Below are 17,854 nucleotides of genomic sequence, written 5' to 3' on the forward strand. Positions count from 1 at the left end.
CACAGTTTTAAAATCTATTATAAGAATGGAATTTTGATGAGAAGCAGGGGTAACACTTGGGGATGGGATGGGTCCTGAGGAAGGAATGGGCCTCTGGGAAGGGATGGGGCTAAGGGCTAGTTTGGATCGCAAGGCAAGTGTATGCCGCATGGCAAGGATGGATCTCAGGGCAGGTTTGGGCTTCTGAGTAGGCATGGGCCTGGACTAGATATGGGCCTTGGAGCAGGCATGGGGCTTGTATCAGCAATTGGCCACAGGAATAGACTTTGGGAAAGACAGGGGCCTTGTGGTACTCTAATTAAGATTATAACAGCGGCCATACAGCAATAAAGTACTGCATTTTCAATGGATTGTGCAACTAAAACATATCTTACATACAGAAACATACATCTCTTAAGCACATTTTTATTCAATAATTACTAAATCGAGTTCATAAAGGAAATATTAGCTGTGTTTCAGTGCATAGTGTACATATATGGACCCCGATGGCGGTCACTGTGAGCATGCAGCCATCGACCTATGGTCTCCGGCTATATACTCACCTCTATATGGCAACCCACAGGGTCCACAGGTGTGGTCGAGAGCTATATGCTTACAGTGAGAACCCAAGGAGTCCAAAGAGAAGGCAAAGTGATAGCGACAACCCCTTCCCCCTCCATTAGAGTCTCCCATGCTCCGCCCGGAGCAATGACCATGACAGTTTCTAGACCTGCTAGTGGTGCTAGCTGCCGCCCTCATCAGCCACAACTGTGGCCCCCCAGGATATTACCTTTCATGAAAGAACGTAAGTGAACATGTTCTGCAATCTGAAAATACATGGAAGGATATAAACGCATATCTTGCATGTATTTTTCAATGCATTTAGTCAATGTTTTTCTCGTATAAGCGGCCACGTTTTTCCTGCACAGGGTCATTTATGCTTATGTTTTTTTGGTGCTTCCTGATCACTTTCTCAGGGTTTCATTTTGTGCAGCAGCTCCTTGGTTGTGCTTCCTTGCTGTGGTGAACTCAATGAGGAGACTCTTTCAGTGAGGGCTCCAGTATCTTTTGCACGTGAATCTGTCCCTCCATAAATCGGTTTCGCCGTCTTCTCAACAGATACCATTTTCGACACTTAAGACAGCCTTTCAAAAGGAAATAATTCATACAAATTTCTTAAAATACAAGGAACACAATTAAAAACTAAAGAAAATGAGGCAGGGGCTATATAAAATTGGCTTGTCCATGGCAGGACTCGGGGTGGGGATTAAGAAGCAGGCGTATTTCGCTTTTCCAGCCTCTTTGCAAAGCTTGGCACTATGATTTCATGGTTGTTCACATGTATTTGCTTGTTTGCAGCTAGCCCTGCTATGTCCACAGTCAGGGTAATTTTTTGGCTGGTGCCCAATCAACAGCAGGATCAACGAGGGCGGAATTCTCTTGTCAAAGGAAAGGCAGCGGGCTAGACATCTCTCCTAAAAATGTCTTCACTTTTGCCCGTCATTAAATCCCTGTTGCATGCCCCACCGGCCCCTACACCAGTGACCCAGCATTGCTCTGAGCTGGCACCATCACAGGCACGCCACCAATCCTTTCGAGTGTTGCTTGGCTCACTGCGTACGAGCGCGTGTGGGGTTGCTTCGACTTCCGGCTGACGGAGCCATTACTTCTGGGCCTCTGTTTTGGTGAAGGCGCCGTGTTGGCAGTCACCACCAGCATCTTGGGAGGCGGCTGCGGAGGTTGCCCCCCATTGGCGTAAGGGGTTGTGGCAGGGGTTGTGCCTGAACGAGCAGAGAAGGACTGACGCGATGAGTCGTTACCGTTGAAGCGCGTGAATGAGCCGGTTGAGTAATTAGCCTTGGGGTTGCTCCAGTAGCGGCTGTTGTATGTGTTGGAAGAGGTGAGGGTGTCGTTCTCCGAGGATGAGGCATCAGCGTGGAATGCCCTCTTCGATGCAGAGCGCTTGGGTGGAAGATCATCCTCTCTGGAGAGAAAAGACAAAACAAATGTTTCAAGGATCAGTCAATACCCCATAAGGATGACATTTGCATTCCATGGAGAAGTTGGGAATTTCCTTGTATTTTGTATTTGCATTTATTAGGGCATGGTGTTATGATAAGAAGTGTTTACCGAGAAACACACAGTTGACCGATCAACCCCTCTAACGGTTGCCTTAAAATACAGGTATTTGGAAGGAGAACACGAGTTGGGCGATGTCGGATAAAGAGAAGAGCGGAACAAATACCAGGGAAGAAAACAACCCAAATGTTTAACAAAGAAGAACATTTACAGGAGATGACAATGACCCTCATTACGGTTTTGCCGGTCTGGAAATAATGCTTGGAAGAAAAGCTGGTAATTCCGGCAACTGCATTTGTTCCAGACCGGCAAAACATAAGTTTGTCGGTGAGGGCCACGGATCTCCCGGCAGGCCTGACCTGCCGGTAGATCAGGCCCCTACAGGCAAAGAAGGGCCTGAATCAACGCCACTGTTAATACCAGTGTCGTTGATTCAGGCAATCCTATCCTACGGGACTCCATCGGATTGGGAACTTACCGGCTTTCCGCCACCCTTAATATGCGAGATATCGGGCAGTGGAGTCGGCAAGGGTAGTTTGCTGGTATCCCGCCATAACACCAGCGGCCAATATATTATCAGTGAGGGAGGGCCAATTGGATGGTGGGATAATGTGCTGGGATATGATGAACACCCCTTTGAGCTGCAGGAGATGTAGTCTGAGGGCTGTCTTGAAAGAATGTTAGTAATGTCCTTAAGTGAGGAAGGGAAAGGAGTGGCAGCGCAGGGTGAAAGGGGGATACAGTGATTACGCAGGTAGATGAAACTAAGGGTATGTGGGGGTGAGTATAGTGAAATAAGAGAAGCAAAGTGGGGGAGGGGCAAGTAGTCCATGGTTCGATTTAAAGACAAGAAGTAGACATTTGAAGAGGCATTGGTTGTCTATTGAGAACCGGCCTGTGTAGAGGTAGAGATGGACGTCACTGTTGGGAGAGGACCGAGAAGATTGTAAAAGGTACGAGTGGTGGAGCTGGGCATTTTGACAAACATGGCCAAGGAGAAGAGAGGGCTACCCAATAGGAGGAGGAATCAAAGGTCATTTCAACTGATTATACAGGTGGAGATAATAGTTGGGTAGAGTGTTAGATCAGGAGAGGGCATTTGTTCCTGGTGTTGAGCAGGATGACCCTTGCAGAAGTCTCATTGGAGGTGATGAAGTGACTGAGTTTTAGGTTGATATTATAGAGTACTTTAGTTTGAATGGGTGGTGAAGTCAAGGTGAAAAAGGAGTAGGACTGGGGCAATGTGAACAGGGAAATTGATACATTCTGTCTTTGAGAAGATGAGCAAACGACTGTGAAATGGCATAAACAGACAGTTAAATATTCTAAAGAGAGTACTAGGGTGAGGAAGGAGAAGAGAAGAGGAATTGGGTGTCATTCATTAAAAGAAGATAGGAGAATCCAAAGGAGTAGAGCGGTTTGGTGAGGGAGGGGTTTTAGTAGGTAAATAGAAGTGGTGAGAGAATAGTACCCTCGGGGACTCCGCCCTGGAGAGGGATGGCATCAAAGGTCTCCCTGTTCCAGGAGGTGGAGAAGGATCCATTACAGAAATAGGGGGCAAATTTTGCAAACGCAGAGTCCTGAAAAACAGAGCTACAGAGGGCTGGAGGGAGGGGTGGTCGAAAGTGCCAAAGGTCAAGGATAATTAGCATGGAGGAGAGTGTTTTGTGGTGCACTGTGGTAAGTAACTGAGAGACCTGAGTTAGGGCTGTTTCAGTGGAGCGATGGCTGAGGAAACCATATTAGAGGGGGATGGATAGTTTGTTGGTTTCCAGGTAGCTGGTGATCCTGTTGAAGACCATCCGCTGAAGGACTTTGGAGTGGAATGACAGAAAGGAGGCAGGCTGATAGTGGGCTGGATTGCTGTTATTGGCACTGGACCTTTTAAAGATCATATAGGCTAGCTTAACCTTAGAGCACTGCTAATTAAGGAGATATTGACCCATTTGGTGCACATTTGAAGGAGGAAGTGTAGCAGCCACTGGAAAGCAAGAGGCTGAAGAGAGATAAGAGATAGGAGCAGGTCAGTGAAGTGAAAGGTGTTCATTGGGGTGCAGGATGAGTTGGCCTTTGAGTGAATGGGTGCCGATTCCAAGGGTGAGGTTGGTGAAAAAGGGAAAGGGCAGCATGGGGTGGCCATTAGCGGTAGAGGAGCGAGTGAGTCATTGTGAAGGCGAGACAGTAGGGGATTGAGTGTGTCACAGTTTTCAGGATCTTAGACAAAAAGTAAAAGGCAAATTCATAGGCAGAAAGAGGGGAAGACGTAGCAGGTGGTGGGGCCTGTATAGACTTTAGGATAGAGTGGAGTCTCGCGGGATGGGAGCAGAGGAAGGAAATGATGGGGCTGGTGAAGCAATAGGGGTTTGGGGCATAGGCGAGAGAATGGAGCCCTCTAAGTATGTGTTGAAAAGTGGTGAAGTCACATGGTAGTCTGAACTTTAGGGGTGAGCCAAGAATCGGACAAGGGATGGAATAAGTAAAGGTTGGTTGTTCTCAAAGGAGGTGTTGGGTGCTATGTAGAGGTCGTCAAAGGCGTGTTCAATGGAGCAGGTCTCAGGGGGAGTAGAAGGACATACCTAATAGGGAGTAACTGATATCAGATAATAGGGATACAGAGAGTATGGTTTGAAAATCTGCTTGGAGATTGGGGAGACTAGTGGCAGAGTAGATAGAGGCAATGAAATAAATCAGAGAGAGTTCTGAGAGGGATAGGTCAACAGTACGGTTAGATTAATGAAGGGACAATGATACAAAGAAGAGGGAGTGGAGTTCGAGTTGGTGAGGGGAGGATATTTTGGGAAGGTTAAATTTCCCCCATCAGAGCAATAGGGAATTTGCTCGGGAGCAAATCTAGAAGAGGTATGTGGTAAAGAAGGAGGTGTGGAGACTTTAGGCCAGCCGATCAGGTGAATAGTAAGGGTAGTTGATGCAAGAGGAGGGAAGCAATGTATTCAAAAGAGGCAGAGGAGTTGGTCCCGTTGGTCATAAGGCCGACTCAGCCTCCCTTCAGGGACCTCTAGGGGAGGATGAGAGCAGGCAGTTGAGTCAGTGTATAGGGAAGTGACAGAGGCATGTTATGGGGGCAATCCAAGTGTCAGTGATATCCATGGGGGTTATAATCATAAAAGTGTTTCAGAGAGGAAGGACAACTTTTCATACAGAGACTGGGCATTACATTTTGCAAGGGGGAGGGTAGTAGGGGAAAAGGAGGAAGGGGTGTGTGTAGATTTTGAGGAGAGAAGTGATGCAGGTATATAAGCCTAGAACATGAATGACAACCCCACGGACATGTATGGGTTATTTATAAAGGCATGAATGGGACATCCTGGCCAGGACAGGGCAGATAAAACACAGAAGGGAGTGTTCTGATTAGGTGAAGTTGGAGGCCATAGGAGAAATGTAAGGTGAGAACAGTGAGTAGAAGAAGTGAGCAGTGTATACATATGTTGGATATGAGAGGGGGTCAGGGTTGGTCAGTCCATGGGGTCAACTTCCCATTGATATGTGCCACTAGTGACAAGGGGACAGTAATAAAGTCTGGCTAGTCACCTTCTGGCATTGATAGCTCACCTGGGCATGAGGTATACAATGGTGGTGAGCAGTAAAAAAGGAGTAGTTCCAACTGTTTAGCAATGTTGACATAGTTGCCTATTCAGCCCATATATCAGTGGCGTCCCTGTAATCGTGCTATGCACAGGCATATTATGAACGCTCACATAAATCTCTTACATCAGCAACACAAACGAACACCAGAGGTAACTACACAATCTGTGCACTGTAAGGACACAGAGCATGCAAGGGAACCAACACAACTGGACAATACCTGCTCTCAAAGGCATCTGAGTTGAATGATACCCTCCCAATACAGAGGTTGTGGTGAAATGTAATGAGGAAGACCCCATCAGTGGTGGTGTTAAGGAACAGAAACAGTAAAGCTTGTGAACAAGAGTCAGGATATCAGTGCCAGAGAGTTGTATGCAGTGCTGCGGTTCTCCGGCACAGCCAGACAGCTGAACAGTACAGAAGGCGCCGGAGTGTCCAGTCCAGAGGAATCTGGCAAAGATGCATCTGCTACAGCATGGTTAGGACACAGAGTAGATGAGAAGGTCGTAAACTACACCAACATGTTGGGAAGCTGCAGGGGTGCGGAGGTCCAAGTGGTGCAAAGACACAAATCTCTTCTTTGGTCAAATAATTCAGCATTTGCGTGCAGTCGTGGATCTAAAGATGACCAACTGCACTGAGAAGATAGGGTTAAAGATACATATCAGGAAATCAACTGGTTTAGGTGAAAGTCAGCCGGGTTATCCCCAGGTCCAACAGATGTTCTGGAATCTGTCTCTCCCAATTGTCTCGGGAGGATAGCTCATCGGCAATGTGCTCGCCTTGGGAGCAAGACGACGCGGAGCAACACAGGTTCGACCCCCAGGTCCGTCTTAGAAACCTCTCGGTGTTAAGCGTGTTATAAATAACCTATCAAATCATATCATTCTGTATGTATGCCATGGAAAGGTTGGATTACACACCTTCCACAACAAAGGGACCAATTCATTAGTTTCGGATTTTGGATCATGCACCTACTTATTAATATATTTGTGATTTTGTATAAATCTTGTACCATTTTTCCGCACTTCAGAGCACTGAAAGTCACTGCAGTTGTGGCTCGCCATCAAGGAAGTAGGCTATGAGCCTCAGGTACACGGGGAGCTTCTTTATTTTCTTAGGTACAGGAAAGTGCAGGTGACCCAGCGGTGGCACAGGACATGCAGCATGAAGGGACGTCCACCGGCACACCCTGTCACTCGGCCAGCCTCTCTGCAGCTGTCCAACCTAGAACCCTGCAGCTGGTCCCGCGCACAGAGCATTGCACCTTCAGAGCACTCATGGCCTCGCATCATGCCGGCAGGGGAGACTAGACGCTAGAAAGCACATCACAACACACCTCCGACCCTTATCACACACACTTAAAAGAGACACACACAAGAGCAAAGCAGAAGCTATACAGTGATGTTAACAAGTTAACAATAATGAATGGCTTTTGTCTCGGGAAGATAGCTCAGGGGCAACGTGCTCGCCTTGGATGCAAGACAACATGGAGCAACACAGGTTTGATTCCCGGGTCTGCGCTTAGAAACCTCTGGGTATTAAGCGCGTTATAAATAACCTATCATATCATAACAAACCCTGAATAACGAAGAACACATAATTTTCTGTTAAACGTATATAAGGGGGGTGGGATAAGGGATTAAAATGGGTGGGGAGAGTTTGGGTGGTGTAATAAAACAAGGGAAACAGGGAGTTTGGGGAAGACCCCCTACATTTAAAAACAAAAAGAATTCAATATTTGTTCGTTATTTATAATTCGTTAAAAAGGTTTTTGTTGTTAATTGCTTCATTAAGATCACATGAAACTAAGTAGACTATTATAGAGCGGCATCTCCATGCAGAAGCCAACCACTAAAATAACCACATCCTTCCACCGGAAACCGACAGTCCATACTCAATCTCCACAACTGCATGGCACACTCATGCCACTCCCACCAGAGGGCTCTTCAACTTCACCTAACAAGAGGCACTCACATAGCACAACCACATCAGCCAGGCAAGCACGCAGTCCCAGTCACCAGGCACAACTCGCTCCGAAGCAGGCAAGACCCCAGACCGACAAGCAAGCAAGAAGGTGACAACATAGGTAGTGCACGGCACCCAAGCACCATCACTACAACAATCTGGCGAGCAACCCATAAACCTGAACGCCACTGCCACGCCCACCGTGGACAATGGTTTGCCAAGACACAAACCCAGTAAAGCAAGAGTCAGTAAACAGGTCCCGTAACAGGAAACATAAAATACAATGCAGCCGCACAGCCCAAAAGACAACAGAAGGCCCCGATCAAGACATAGGTGACTGTAAATGCTAATGGTGGGAGTTAACAAGATCCATTGTTCCTTGCCTCACATTTGACCAGGAGACCATGTTGGACTAAACAATCCAACATTGTCAGCATTAATAAGCACATAGCAGTCTATGAACAGGGACCTGGACAGACATACTAGCCACACCAAACATTTCAGACCTCACATCCCAAATTAATATCCAGCTTGGATCCACATGAAGGAATGGCATTGAGTTGGATGCAGAAACAACCAAATTGATTGTCAGATATCATTCTAGAGTTTGACGGTGCCCGGGCCTCGGGACAATTTAACGTAAGAAGTGCTCATGGGAGCACTCGAGTAAATGTGCAGGTTAATAGTTCCACTTAGAGGTCAGGGTCAAGAGGTGAAAGAACACTGTACATATAGCTAATGGGTATGAGAGTCATAGTTTTAGGTCTGGTTGTCCATCTCCTTTCAGATCTGGTTCCAGGCTACATGCTCCACATACTGTGAAAAAGACTCTGTTCTACTCTGCACCCTCCAAATAACTGGTACTTTGTTCAAACACGTGTTTTAGGAGTGGGTTATTTGTTTTGGACCCATGTATTCTTCTGAAGCTCTGCATCGGCGACTCAAACCCGCTGGTTTCTCATTCCCTTGCTCTCAGGCTCTCTACCACTGCTAAATTGTGAAGCAGATATGTTCACCTGTCAATACCTGCTGCCTGACTTCCCTGCCTGCATCCGCTCGCCGATTGGCTACAACCACCTTTTTCTAGACCAATCACGCCCGCCGGCAGGCCAGAGCCGGCCCATTGAAGTAAGGCCATTGAAAGAAGGCTCCCTGCTGACGGAGCTGACCGAGCGAGCCGTGCTGCAGTCTGCGTCTGGTCCCTAAACCCTGTAACCTGCCACCCACTTGGACTTCCTACAGGTACTAGTAGCGCTGTGCCACAAGACTTTATTGCTTCAGCTTAATCCCCTATGCACTCCCATTACGGCCAGTCACCGCCTTTATCTGTGAGCCATCATATTTGTTTACTATGCTATGCAAAGTATCTACCTCAGCTAGCCTATTAGACACCCCACTGCTACCCTACGGCTTGCCTCTAATGTACTGGCCTGACCTACTGCATATTATGGCACTAGCATACTGAGTTGCTAGATTATACAGGTATCCCAACCGACTTCAGATTAACAAAATGTACTTATGAAGCAATGTTGGCCTGCTCTGTTTATGCTTTTGAATTAGCGCCACCCTGGCTCCCAATGCTAAAGTTGAATCTAGGTGTGCTCATTTGAATTGCTAAAGTTGAATCTAGGTGTGCTCATTTGAATTAGCGCCACTCTGGCTCCCAATGCTAAAGTTGAATCTAGGTGTGCTCATTTGAATTAGCGCCACTCTGGCTCCCAATGCTAAAGTTGAATCTAATTGTGCTCATTTGAATTGCTAAAGTTGCATCTAGATGTGCTCTGTTTATGCTTTTGAATTAGCCCAAACTAATGTTCATTAAGCCTCAGCCGATTTTGCACCTACTTCATGCATCTTAGCCTAGTCTAACCCAGCACTATATTTGTGATTAGCGCCCAACTGCTATCAATCTTAACAGCTGACTGTATGTTGATTATCTATTTAGTCCTACCTGCTAAATTTCGATTCTACGTTGCAGTATATTTGTGCCTTGTAAACTACCCAGTATCAGCAAGCTCACGCTAAAGTTGTCCATTATCATAACAGAATGCACGCACTGCTAACTTTAACTATGTTCCCATTCTGCATTATACCATCTGACACCCCTTGCTCTAGAGGTCATTACATTAAGTTTGATGAAGGGTTAGGCAGACTGAGATGTCCCCGTCACCACCCTATCCCTTGCCCTACACCTTTCCTTCCCACGCTACCCCCGTTTCCCACACTAACCACAACCAAACTACATCCAGCCTCCACTAGCCTCAACCGCCTCGCCTGCTGACATCTCTAAGCGTAACGAGAGACTAACCAGCAGACTACCTTCCAGTAGGCACTCGGCATTAGAATATTTCCATAAGATCATATGCTCAGTTCGCCCAGGATCCACTGACAATAATCGCAGGCGCCAAAAGAAAAGGTGCACAGCCCCTCTGAACAACCTAAGGGACATTAGCCCCAGTCCACCAACAAAGGACCTACAATCACAGCCCACTAAGGGAGCATTACTGAATGTCAGGTCATTGGTAGCACATTCAACTGAGATTGCCGATTTGATTGTGAACAATAACCTTGACTTCCTTGTAATGACAGAAACCTGGCTGCATGAGGCAGAAGGCCCTTCTATTGCCCTAGCCGTCCCAGATAATTACTCCATTCTCCGTGCAGACAGACCCACGGCTCGCGGAGGAAGAATAGCCATTATCTTTAAAGCCACTCTCAATATAAGACTATCCACCCCTACGCCATTGGCATCATGTGAACTCCTCTCAGTTAAGTTCCAAACCTCACCCAAAAGCACTATCACACTACATATCATTTACAGGCCTCCAGGACCTCCGGGGTCCTTTGAAGAAAATATCACAGCCCTAGCAGCCGACACCACCAAACCCACGGTGCAAAATATCATTTTAGGAGATTCCAACCTCGGTTATAAGGACACCAGTGACCCACACGCCATCTCTCTAGCCTCTGCACTACTAGAACAAGGCTAAACTCAAATTAGCACCAAACCCACACACGAAAAAGGAAGGATACTTGACTGGGTTGCGGTTCTAAATTGCACCATCACCCCACTAGATCCGACTCCACTAGTATGGTCAGACCATCATCTTATCACCTTTGAATTGCATATCAACAACTTGGAAAAGAAAAAGCCCATTTTTGCTCCCCCCTGCCTCACAAGGAATAACCGTAACATCACAGCAGATGGTCTAGTTCCTTTGGTAGCCCCCCTACTCAATGCCCTACCAGACACCAATTATCCTAACACTCTAATTAGCATCTACTATGAGACCATGACTAAAGCCATTGATGCTATTGCCCCGCTAAAACTACATAAAAGTAAACCCATAGCCCACCTTAACTCGTGGTTCACTCCAGAGCTAAAAACACTCCGCACTGAAAAAAGAAAATGGGAATCACGTTGGAAATCATCCTCTACACCTGAAACTAACCTGGCCACTATCACTGCCACTTACAAAAATAAGATAATCCAGGCCAAAAAAGAAACCTATAATGACAGAATAACCCAAGCCAGCTCCAGTACTAAAGAATTATTCAACATTCTAAGAGAACAAGAGAACCCCAACCCACCGCCAGATACATGCACTAAAGATAAAGCCTGGTGCACCAGCATTCAAAATGCCCTCTCCAATCAAATCAAAGGACTCCAGACCAAAATAGCTGACAAAAGATCCCAACTAACAGTCACTACACCAGCTCCTACCTCTACCCCTCACATTAACTCAGGTTTCACATTCAAAAAAGTCACCATTCCTGAAGTCCACAAAATCATTGCGTCTCTTAAATCATCTAACTGTAAGGGCGATAGCTGCCCAGCCAAGATTATAAAAGATGCAGCTGGAGACCTTGTCCCTTTCATTGCTAAACTTGTAAAATCCTCCTTCTCTAATGACTCTGTCCCAAGTAACCTCAAACATGCCACTATTAAAAAAACAGACCCATGACCCGGCTATACCCACTAACTATAGAGCAATTACGACAGTCCCCTTTCTGTTGAAAATTTTGGACAGAATAGCCTACTTGCAAATACAAGATTATCTTGAAGCTCACAAATTACTTGGCACCCGTCAATCTGGCTTCAGACCTCAGCATGGAACAGAAACCGCACTTGTCGACCTCAAAAGCCAGATCGATGAACTGAAAGACAAAGTAAAGATGGCCATCCTACTTCTACTCGACATCTCTGTGGCTTTTGATCTGGTGGATCACTCCATACTTTGTAACCACCTATCCTCAGTGGCCCATTTCTCCAGTTCTGCAGTTGCCTGGATCCAATCTTTCCTCGCCAACAGAACTATGCGCGTGTTCTCACCTTCAGCAGCTGCTGACCCCATCCCCATCACCTGCGGAGTCCCTCAAGGATCCTGCGTCTCGCCCACTTTGTACAACATTTTTACAAAGCCACTATTCGACAAACTGGACCATCTGGGTGTCACCTACACAAATTATGCGGATGACACCCAGATACTCCTACCCCTCTCAGGAACCTATGATATAGACATTGCGCGGATCAACAAAGTCTACATCCTCATTCAGGCATGGATGGCCACACATGGCCTCTGCCTAAATGATGATAAGACTGAATTACTCCTAGTCGGATCATCTAACAACCTTCTCAAACTAAGTCCTCACTACACAAATATCGTCATTGATGGGAACAGTATACCCATTGCCAAACATGTAAAAACTTTAGGTTTCTACCTTGATGCCCAGTCTAACCTAACTAAGCAGATTAACATGACCTCATCGGGCAGAGCCTACACCGGCAAGTTGATCAGAGCCTGTAGACCTTTACTATCCCCCACTAGGTGCCTTAAACTGACGAGAGCGCTCATACAATCCAAATTGGATTATTGCAACAGTCTTTATCTAGGAGCGAACAAAACCATCTTAAATGAACTACAGATCATGCAAAATAACGCGCTCAGAGCCGCCCTGAATATTCCCAAAAGAGAGCATATATCAGAAACTAGAAAGCACCACAGGTGGCTCTACATACAGGACAAAATTGCCCTAAAAACGATCTGCCTCACTCACAAAGTGCTTAACCACCAAGCCTCCCCCCACCTTACAGATAAATTCACATGGAAGGTATCCAACAGAATCATCAGATCTTCCAACATACCATGTCTGGTGGTGCCCAGATACAATCTAAATAGAGCCGGAGGTTCTAGCTTCCCAGTATTAGCCGCCCAGCTTTGGAACACTCTCCCTCAGAATATTCAAACCATTCAAACCTTTAACAATTTCAGAAGCCATGCTATCACTTGGATACTAAATAAAACATAAAACAACAGCTCTTGATACCACTAACCGTTAGGTGAACGGCACATACTACTGCTATGACCCAATGTATAATATGTATAATGTTTAATATGTATATATGTACCATTGTAACTTTACCTTGAATCTTCAAACTGTATTCATGCATATAACTGTCTATTCTATGCCTTGTAACCACTACTATCCTATAGCGCCCAATTACCTCTGGGTCAGGTGCACGATATAAATAAAATAAACAAACAAACAAACTGTGCCATGCCCCCACTAAAAAACAACCCTCAGACATTGAAAATGCCAACATTCCCTCTGTAGTCCTCAGCCAGGACTCCTGCATCAGGTTCGATAAAGCGCTTCAGAGCCAACCTCGACCCGGGTGCATTCCTTCTATATTAGCCCGCAGGAGCCATGAACTGGAGTCTTTTGCAGAAACGGAATAGTCGTAAGCACAGCTTGTGACAATCTCCTGTCGGGGTATGGGCTCTCAGCATCTGCTGGGTGAAAATTAGAACTGTACCTTTGGCGTGTCTTGGTTGACAATCCTGGGATCAGATAATAGTCTCCAAGTACATAAGTCAATGAGAGGTCAATTGCTCTGTGGTCACAACCTCAATTTCTGAGCAGTGTGGCAATTTCTTTAAAATTGCGAAGTAAAACCTGAGTACATACATGAAGTAAATATTGGAAGGTGGTCCAAAACTATAAACTTTCCTTGCTGTTCAGCCACAGTTCTTACATATTGTTTGTTTTATTTTATCAAGTGGATCTGGGAATTTGGACTTCAATTCCCAGAAAGCATGTGTTCCCCTAGCAGTTCCGTTATCAAATGTATCTGGGAACGTGGACTTCCATTCCTGGCATGCAATGATTCTCCCGTGTATCTCTTTTTCAATCATATCTGAGAACTTGAACTTCAGTCCTTGGAGCATACAACAGTTCTCTGTTAATTCTCTTTATGAAATGTAGGAATTAGGGCCCTAGTGCCCAAAAGGCAATCTCCCCCCTTTCAGTTATTTCCTCAGTATGCCTGGGAAAATGTTCCCCTGATTGACGTCAGAAGCATCTCTCCCTGTTTCTGCTTTCAGTTCCAGCCATCATCCTTTCCTCTGTATCTAGTGTTTCCATTGAAAAGGTTTCCAACAAACCATTTTCCATCAAAACATATCCATTGAAAATATATGCATTGAATGCATATATGTGATGAGTAAAGGGTTAATTTTCGTTGGGGTGGTTTTTAAGGGTAAAAAACAGGGGTTTGAGGGGGAGCCCCACCCAAAAAGAAATAATAAAAAATGCATTTGATGCAAATATTTTCAATCGTTCGGTTTTCGATGCAAAAACATTAATTGGAAAGATTTAGATGGAAAGACCATAAACCCTTTCCTCTACTCTTCACATTTTAAAAGGCCAGAAGAACTCTACCTCCAAGTTTGTAACTCTCACTTAATTCTAGGAACTGTCTTCCCTGCCTCGGTTCGCTCCATCAACATTTCTTCATTGTAAGTGTTTAACCAGTGCTGTTTGCAGATTTTAGTCTCTCCATGCTGCGCGTGCAGCTGTGGATGTCCATGGACCTTTTTCTGGTATGGGTTCTCTTATCCCAGGTTCTCTTCCTGTTGGTTTAGTTTCTTGGATCTGCCTCTTGGCTGGAAGCTCTTCTGACAGCCCCACGTGGTCTGCATGTTGGGCGTCCTCCTTCCTACTCTAGTTGCCTTCTTCTGTCAGTCTGGCATACGCTTTGTTTCATTCTCACTGCTATGTTCTCAGACATCAGCTGAGTCTGCTCTTTCTTCCCACGTGGAACCTTGACCACCTCCCCACACTCTCTATTCCTCAGCAGTTCCGTTGGGACCTCTCTCTGCTTACCAATATCACCCGCGCAGAGTTCTCCTTTCCTCTGGCCTGCTACGTGCAGGTTGTATCACACGATCATGGACATAGTGAAAATACTCTAGGTTCTGTTTTTTATGTGTGTGGAGGGTATTCACTCTATTAGATACTGTAATCATTTGATCATTTTGTCTCTGTACAGAGTAAGATGCAGTGTGCCTTTGGCATTGTGGTGGGAAACGGCATATAACTCCAGATAACATCTTAAAGAAATGAAACTGAATTGTTAATTGACAATACTAAGAGCAGGAAACTGCTTAACCCCATTAAATCCTCAGTGCCAGTGGTCCCCACCAGTAGGGAGATCATGACCACTAAGAAACACATACTAAACCTAACCGCAGTATAAACATCTGTTATCTGTCAACAGTACCAAGATACCCCTCTGGGGGTGAAGGAGCGCTATACAAATACACTTGTTATGTTATGGTATTAACCAATCCATTCCCTATACTACAACTGATTCACGTTACACGAGCATGTGTACTGTTATCCTCAGGTAGTGCCGCTGGTCCCCACCAGTAGGGAGATCATGACCGCTAAGAAACCCATACCATACCTAATCTCATTGGGGATCTCCTCCTCTTCTTCCTTGTGTTTGTTCCTCCAGTAAAACAAGACGACGGCCACCAGGATAATGCAGATGATCAGCACCAGCGCGGCCGTGACGACAGCTCCTGCGATGAGTCCCACACTCTGATGCTGCGCTGCAATGGAGAGGAAAGTAAGTATTTACTATTAGCACATGGCGATTGTTATTGACCTCCGCTCGTGCCTTATTATCAAATGTCAAGAGGTTTGTGAATTCCTACTGAAACCTATAGACGGAAAAATCGAGGACATCCGCCCAGACAGACAGAATGATATAATTCACACCCACACAGAAGAGTCAGACTATGAACTATATACATCAGCCATCCCGTCCAATCTGGAAGAATCATCAGATTACAGCAGCCAATCAGAGTTCATATCAGTGTCCTACTCAGACCCTAGTTCATTGGCCATCAATTAACCAAACCATGAGGTTTCCGGGTCACACAAATATCAGCATAAAAGTATCCCATCAGCCCCACTCTGTGTGTCTTCAAAACCCTCTTAAATCATAACCTGAGACTACACCCAAAGCAAATAATGACCTCCTGCGAATGGAGGGGGTGGGGAAGGAAAAGGGAGAACACGAAAGACTAGAAAAAAGAGGGCTGAAGAGGAGGCAGAGGAAAAGGAGGGAGATGGAAGAGGGTCAAAATGAACCGGTAATACCATGTGTTCCTTTAAAAATCTTGCTTAAAAATATCTTGCGATTAATTTGCTTGAATTTGTGGCCAGATTCCCATGCACAGAGAAGGTGGGGAGACTCTGCTGGATGACTGGGGAGTAGTGCATTTAGGAGGCCTTCCAGCCTTGCACTCCCGGATGGATAGCGTGCCCATCAGACCTTGTATATTGTTGCTATTGTTAATTGGTATTGCGCATATCTGAAGAAGCTGGGCAGAGTTTGCATCTGGGCACATATGTTAATCAGACCCTGTAGGATATTGCGGCAAGAAATGGCAAATTTAGCAGCACAGACCTTTATTTATTTGCAGCATTTTTGCGTCACATTTTTTATTGACTGAAGGGTGTAAGATTGGCACAATGCAGGAAAGAGGCGGTGTGCAAGGATACAAGAAAGCCAGGGGGTCATTATTTGTACTTTTTGTATCGATTTAATAAACAGATTTAACCAGATGTCGCTGGTTTGGCAGAAAGGTGTTTGTTTTGGCTCCATTGTTGGTTTAATGTGCATGCTTATTTAATAGTATTAACAGTATTGATCATTATCAGTTGTGAAGCTGAAAATATTCCTCTTCTATGTTCTTCGATCCCCCAAACACCCACACACCTCTCTCACCAACACACCTCACACGTCTTGACAATCCTCCATCACAACTTGAATTCCCAAACCAATCAATCTCAGTCATACACCTACTCACATGCTCATTCAAATTGCCACATCACAATTTGCATTCATCAGTCCCTGCCACACTCCAAATCATACTGCAAACTCACACCTTATACTCCCCATTTCCTCTCACAGTATACAGGCCTTCGTTCTTTCTAGCAACTGTTACAGCTTACATAGTTTCTCCCATTCTATTGCACTCTTCCCTCATCCTTTCTCTCAAGCTGTACTTCACTGCCTCTTTCCGGCCAACCGCTCCCTCCCTGCTTTCTGGCCTACTGCCCAAAACCCCCCCACACCGAACCACGCTCCCTCTACTTTCTGTACCAATGCTCCCTGTCTAATTTCTGGCCTGACGCTCCCTTTCTGATTCCTGGCCCACCAACCAGCGTTCCCACCTCCAGGGGACAGGTTGGAGGCCATCAAAGGTGTAATCAGGGTCCTCCACCACAGCATGTACCAAGTCTGCATAGGGCTTGCCGGTGTGAGTGCAAACTCATCCACATTACCTCCTTGAGCCCTATGATATAAGGAATCACCCAATGCTTTTTCCCTCCTTCTCCACACTTCCCTTCCTGAAATGGCTTACTGCCCTCCTTTAAAACTTTGTAAAGGGTGGCTGCTCTGATTGTTTCAATTCCCAGTAACTCATCCATAAGGGCACTATACGGGTACTCTCTGCATAATCCAGAGACCCTAGCCACAGTGCAGAGCAGCTGCAGAAAATTCATTCAAGAATGCCATACGGATCAATCCATGTTTCGCCCGTAAATGTTCAAAGGGAACAGGCTTTCCTTCTGATCAACTGTTTCCAAACATATGAATTCCTCCCTTGTAACATTAAGGCCAGAAGGTGGGGCCTAGAATGCTTATTTAACAATATAATAAAAGGCCAGATGTATGTTTGTACTTGTATGTTTGTCAGATGCAGTAGCTTCACCTGTTGTCACCGCTAGAGGGAGCAGTTGCCTTAGGATATATAGAGACAATGCCAATTCACATAGCTTTGCTGTTCATCACCGCTAGAGGGTGCTGGTGCCTCGGGATATATAGAGACAATGCCAATTTACATAGCGTTGCCGTTTGTCACCG

At 45.7% G+C, this 17,854-nt stretch overlaps 1 protein-coding gene across 1 annotated transcript in view; it reads right to left on the minus strand.

The window, feature by feature from the left end:
* Window positions 1–389: 389 nt before the first annotated feature.
* IGSF11 (immunoglobulin superfamily member 11) overlaps window positions 390–17,854 on the minus strand; it is a 696,308-nt gene continuing 678,843 nt past the window's right edge. Inside the window, exons 6-7 of the mRNA XM_069635918.1 lie at window positions 15,380–15,527; window positions 390–1,963 (exon numbers count right to left, since the gene is read on the minus strand). Of these exons, the coding sequence (XP_069492019.1) occupies window positions 1,513–1,963; window positions 15,380–15,527 (599 nt within the window). The 3' untranslated portion in view covers window positions 390–1,512. The remainder of the gene's footprint in view (window positions 1,964–15,379; window positions 15,528–17,854) is intronic.

The sequence above is a fragment of the Ambystoma mexicanum genome, chromosome 7p, assembly GCF_040938575.1.
Source record: "Ambystoma mexicanum isolate Mex_15411 chromosome 7p, UKY_AmexF1_1, whole genome shotgun sequence".
Lineage (NCBI taxonomy): Eukaryota > Metazoa > Chordata > Amphibia > Caudata > Ambystomatidae > Ambystoma > Ambystoma mexicanum.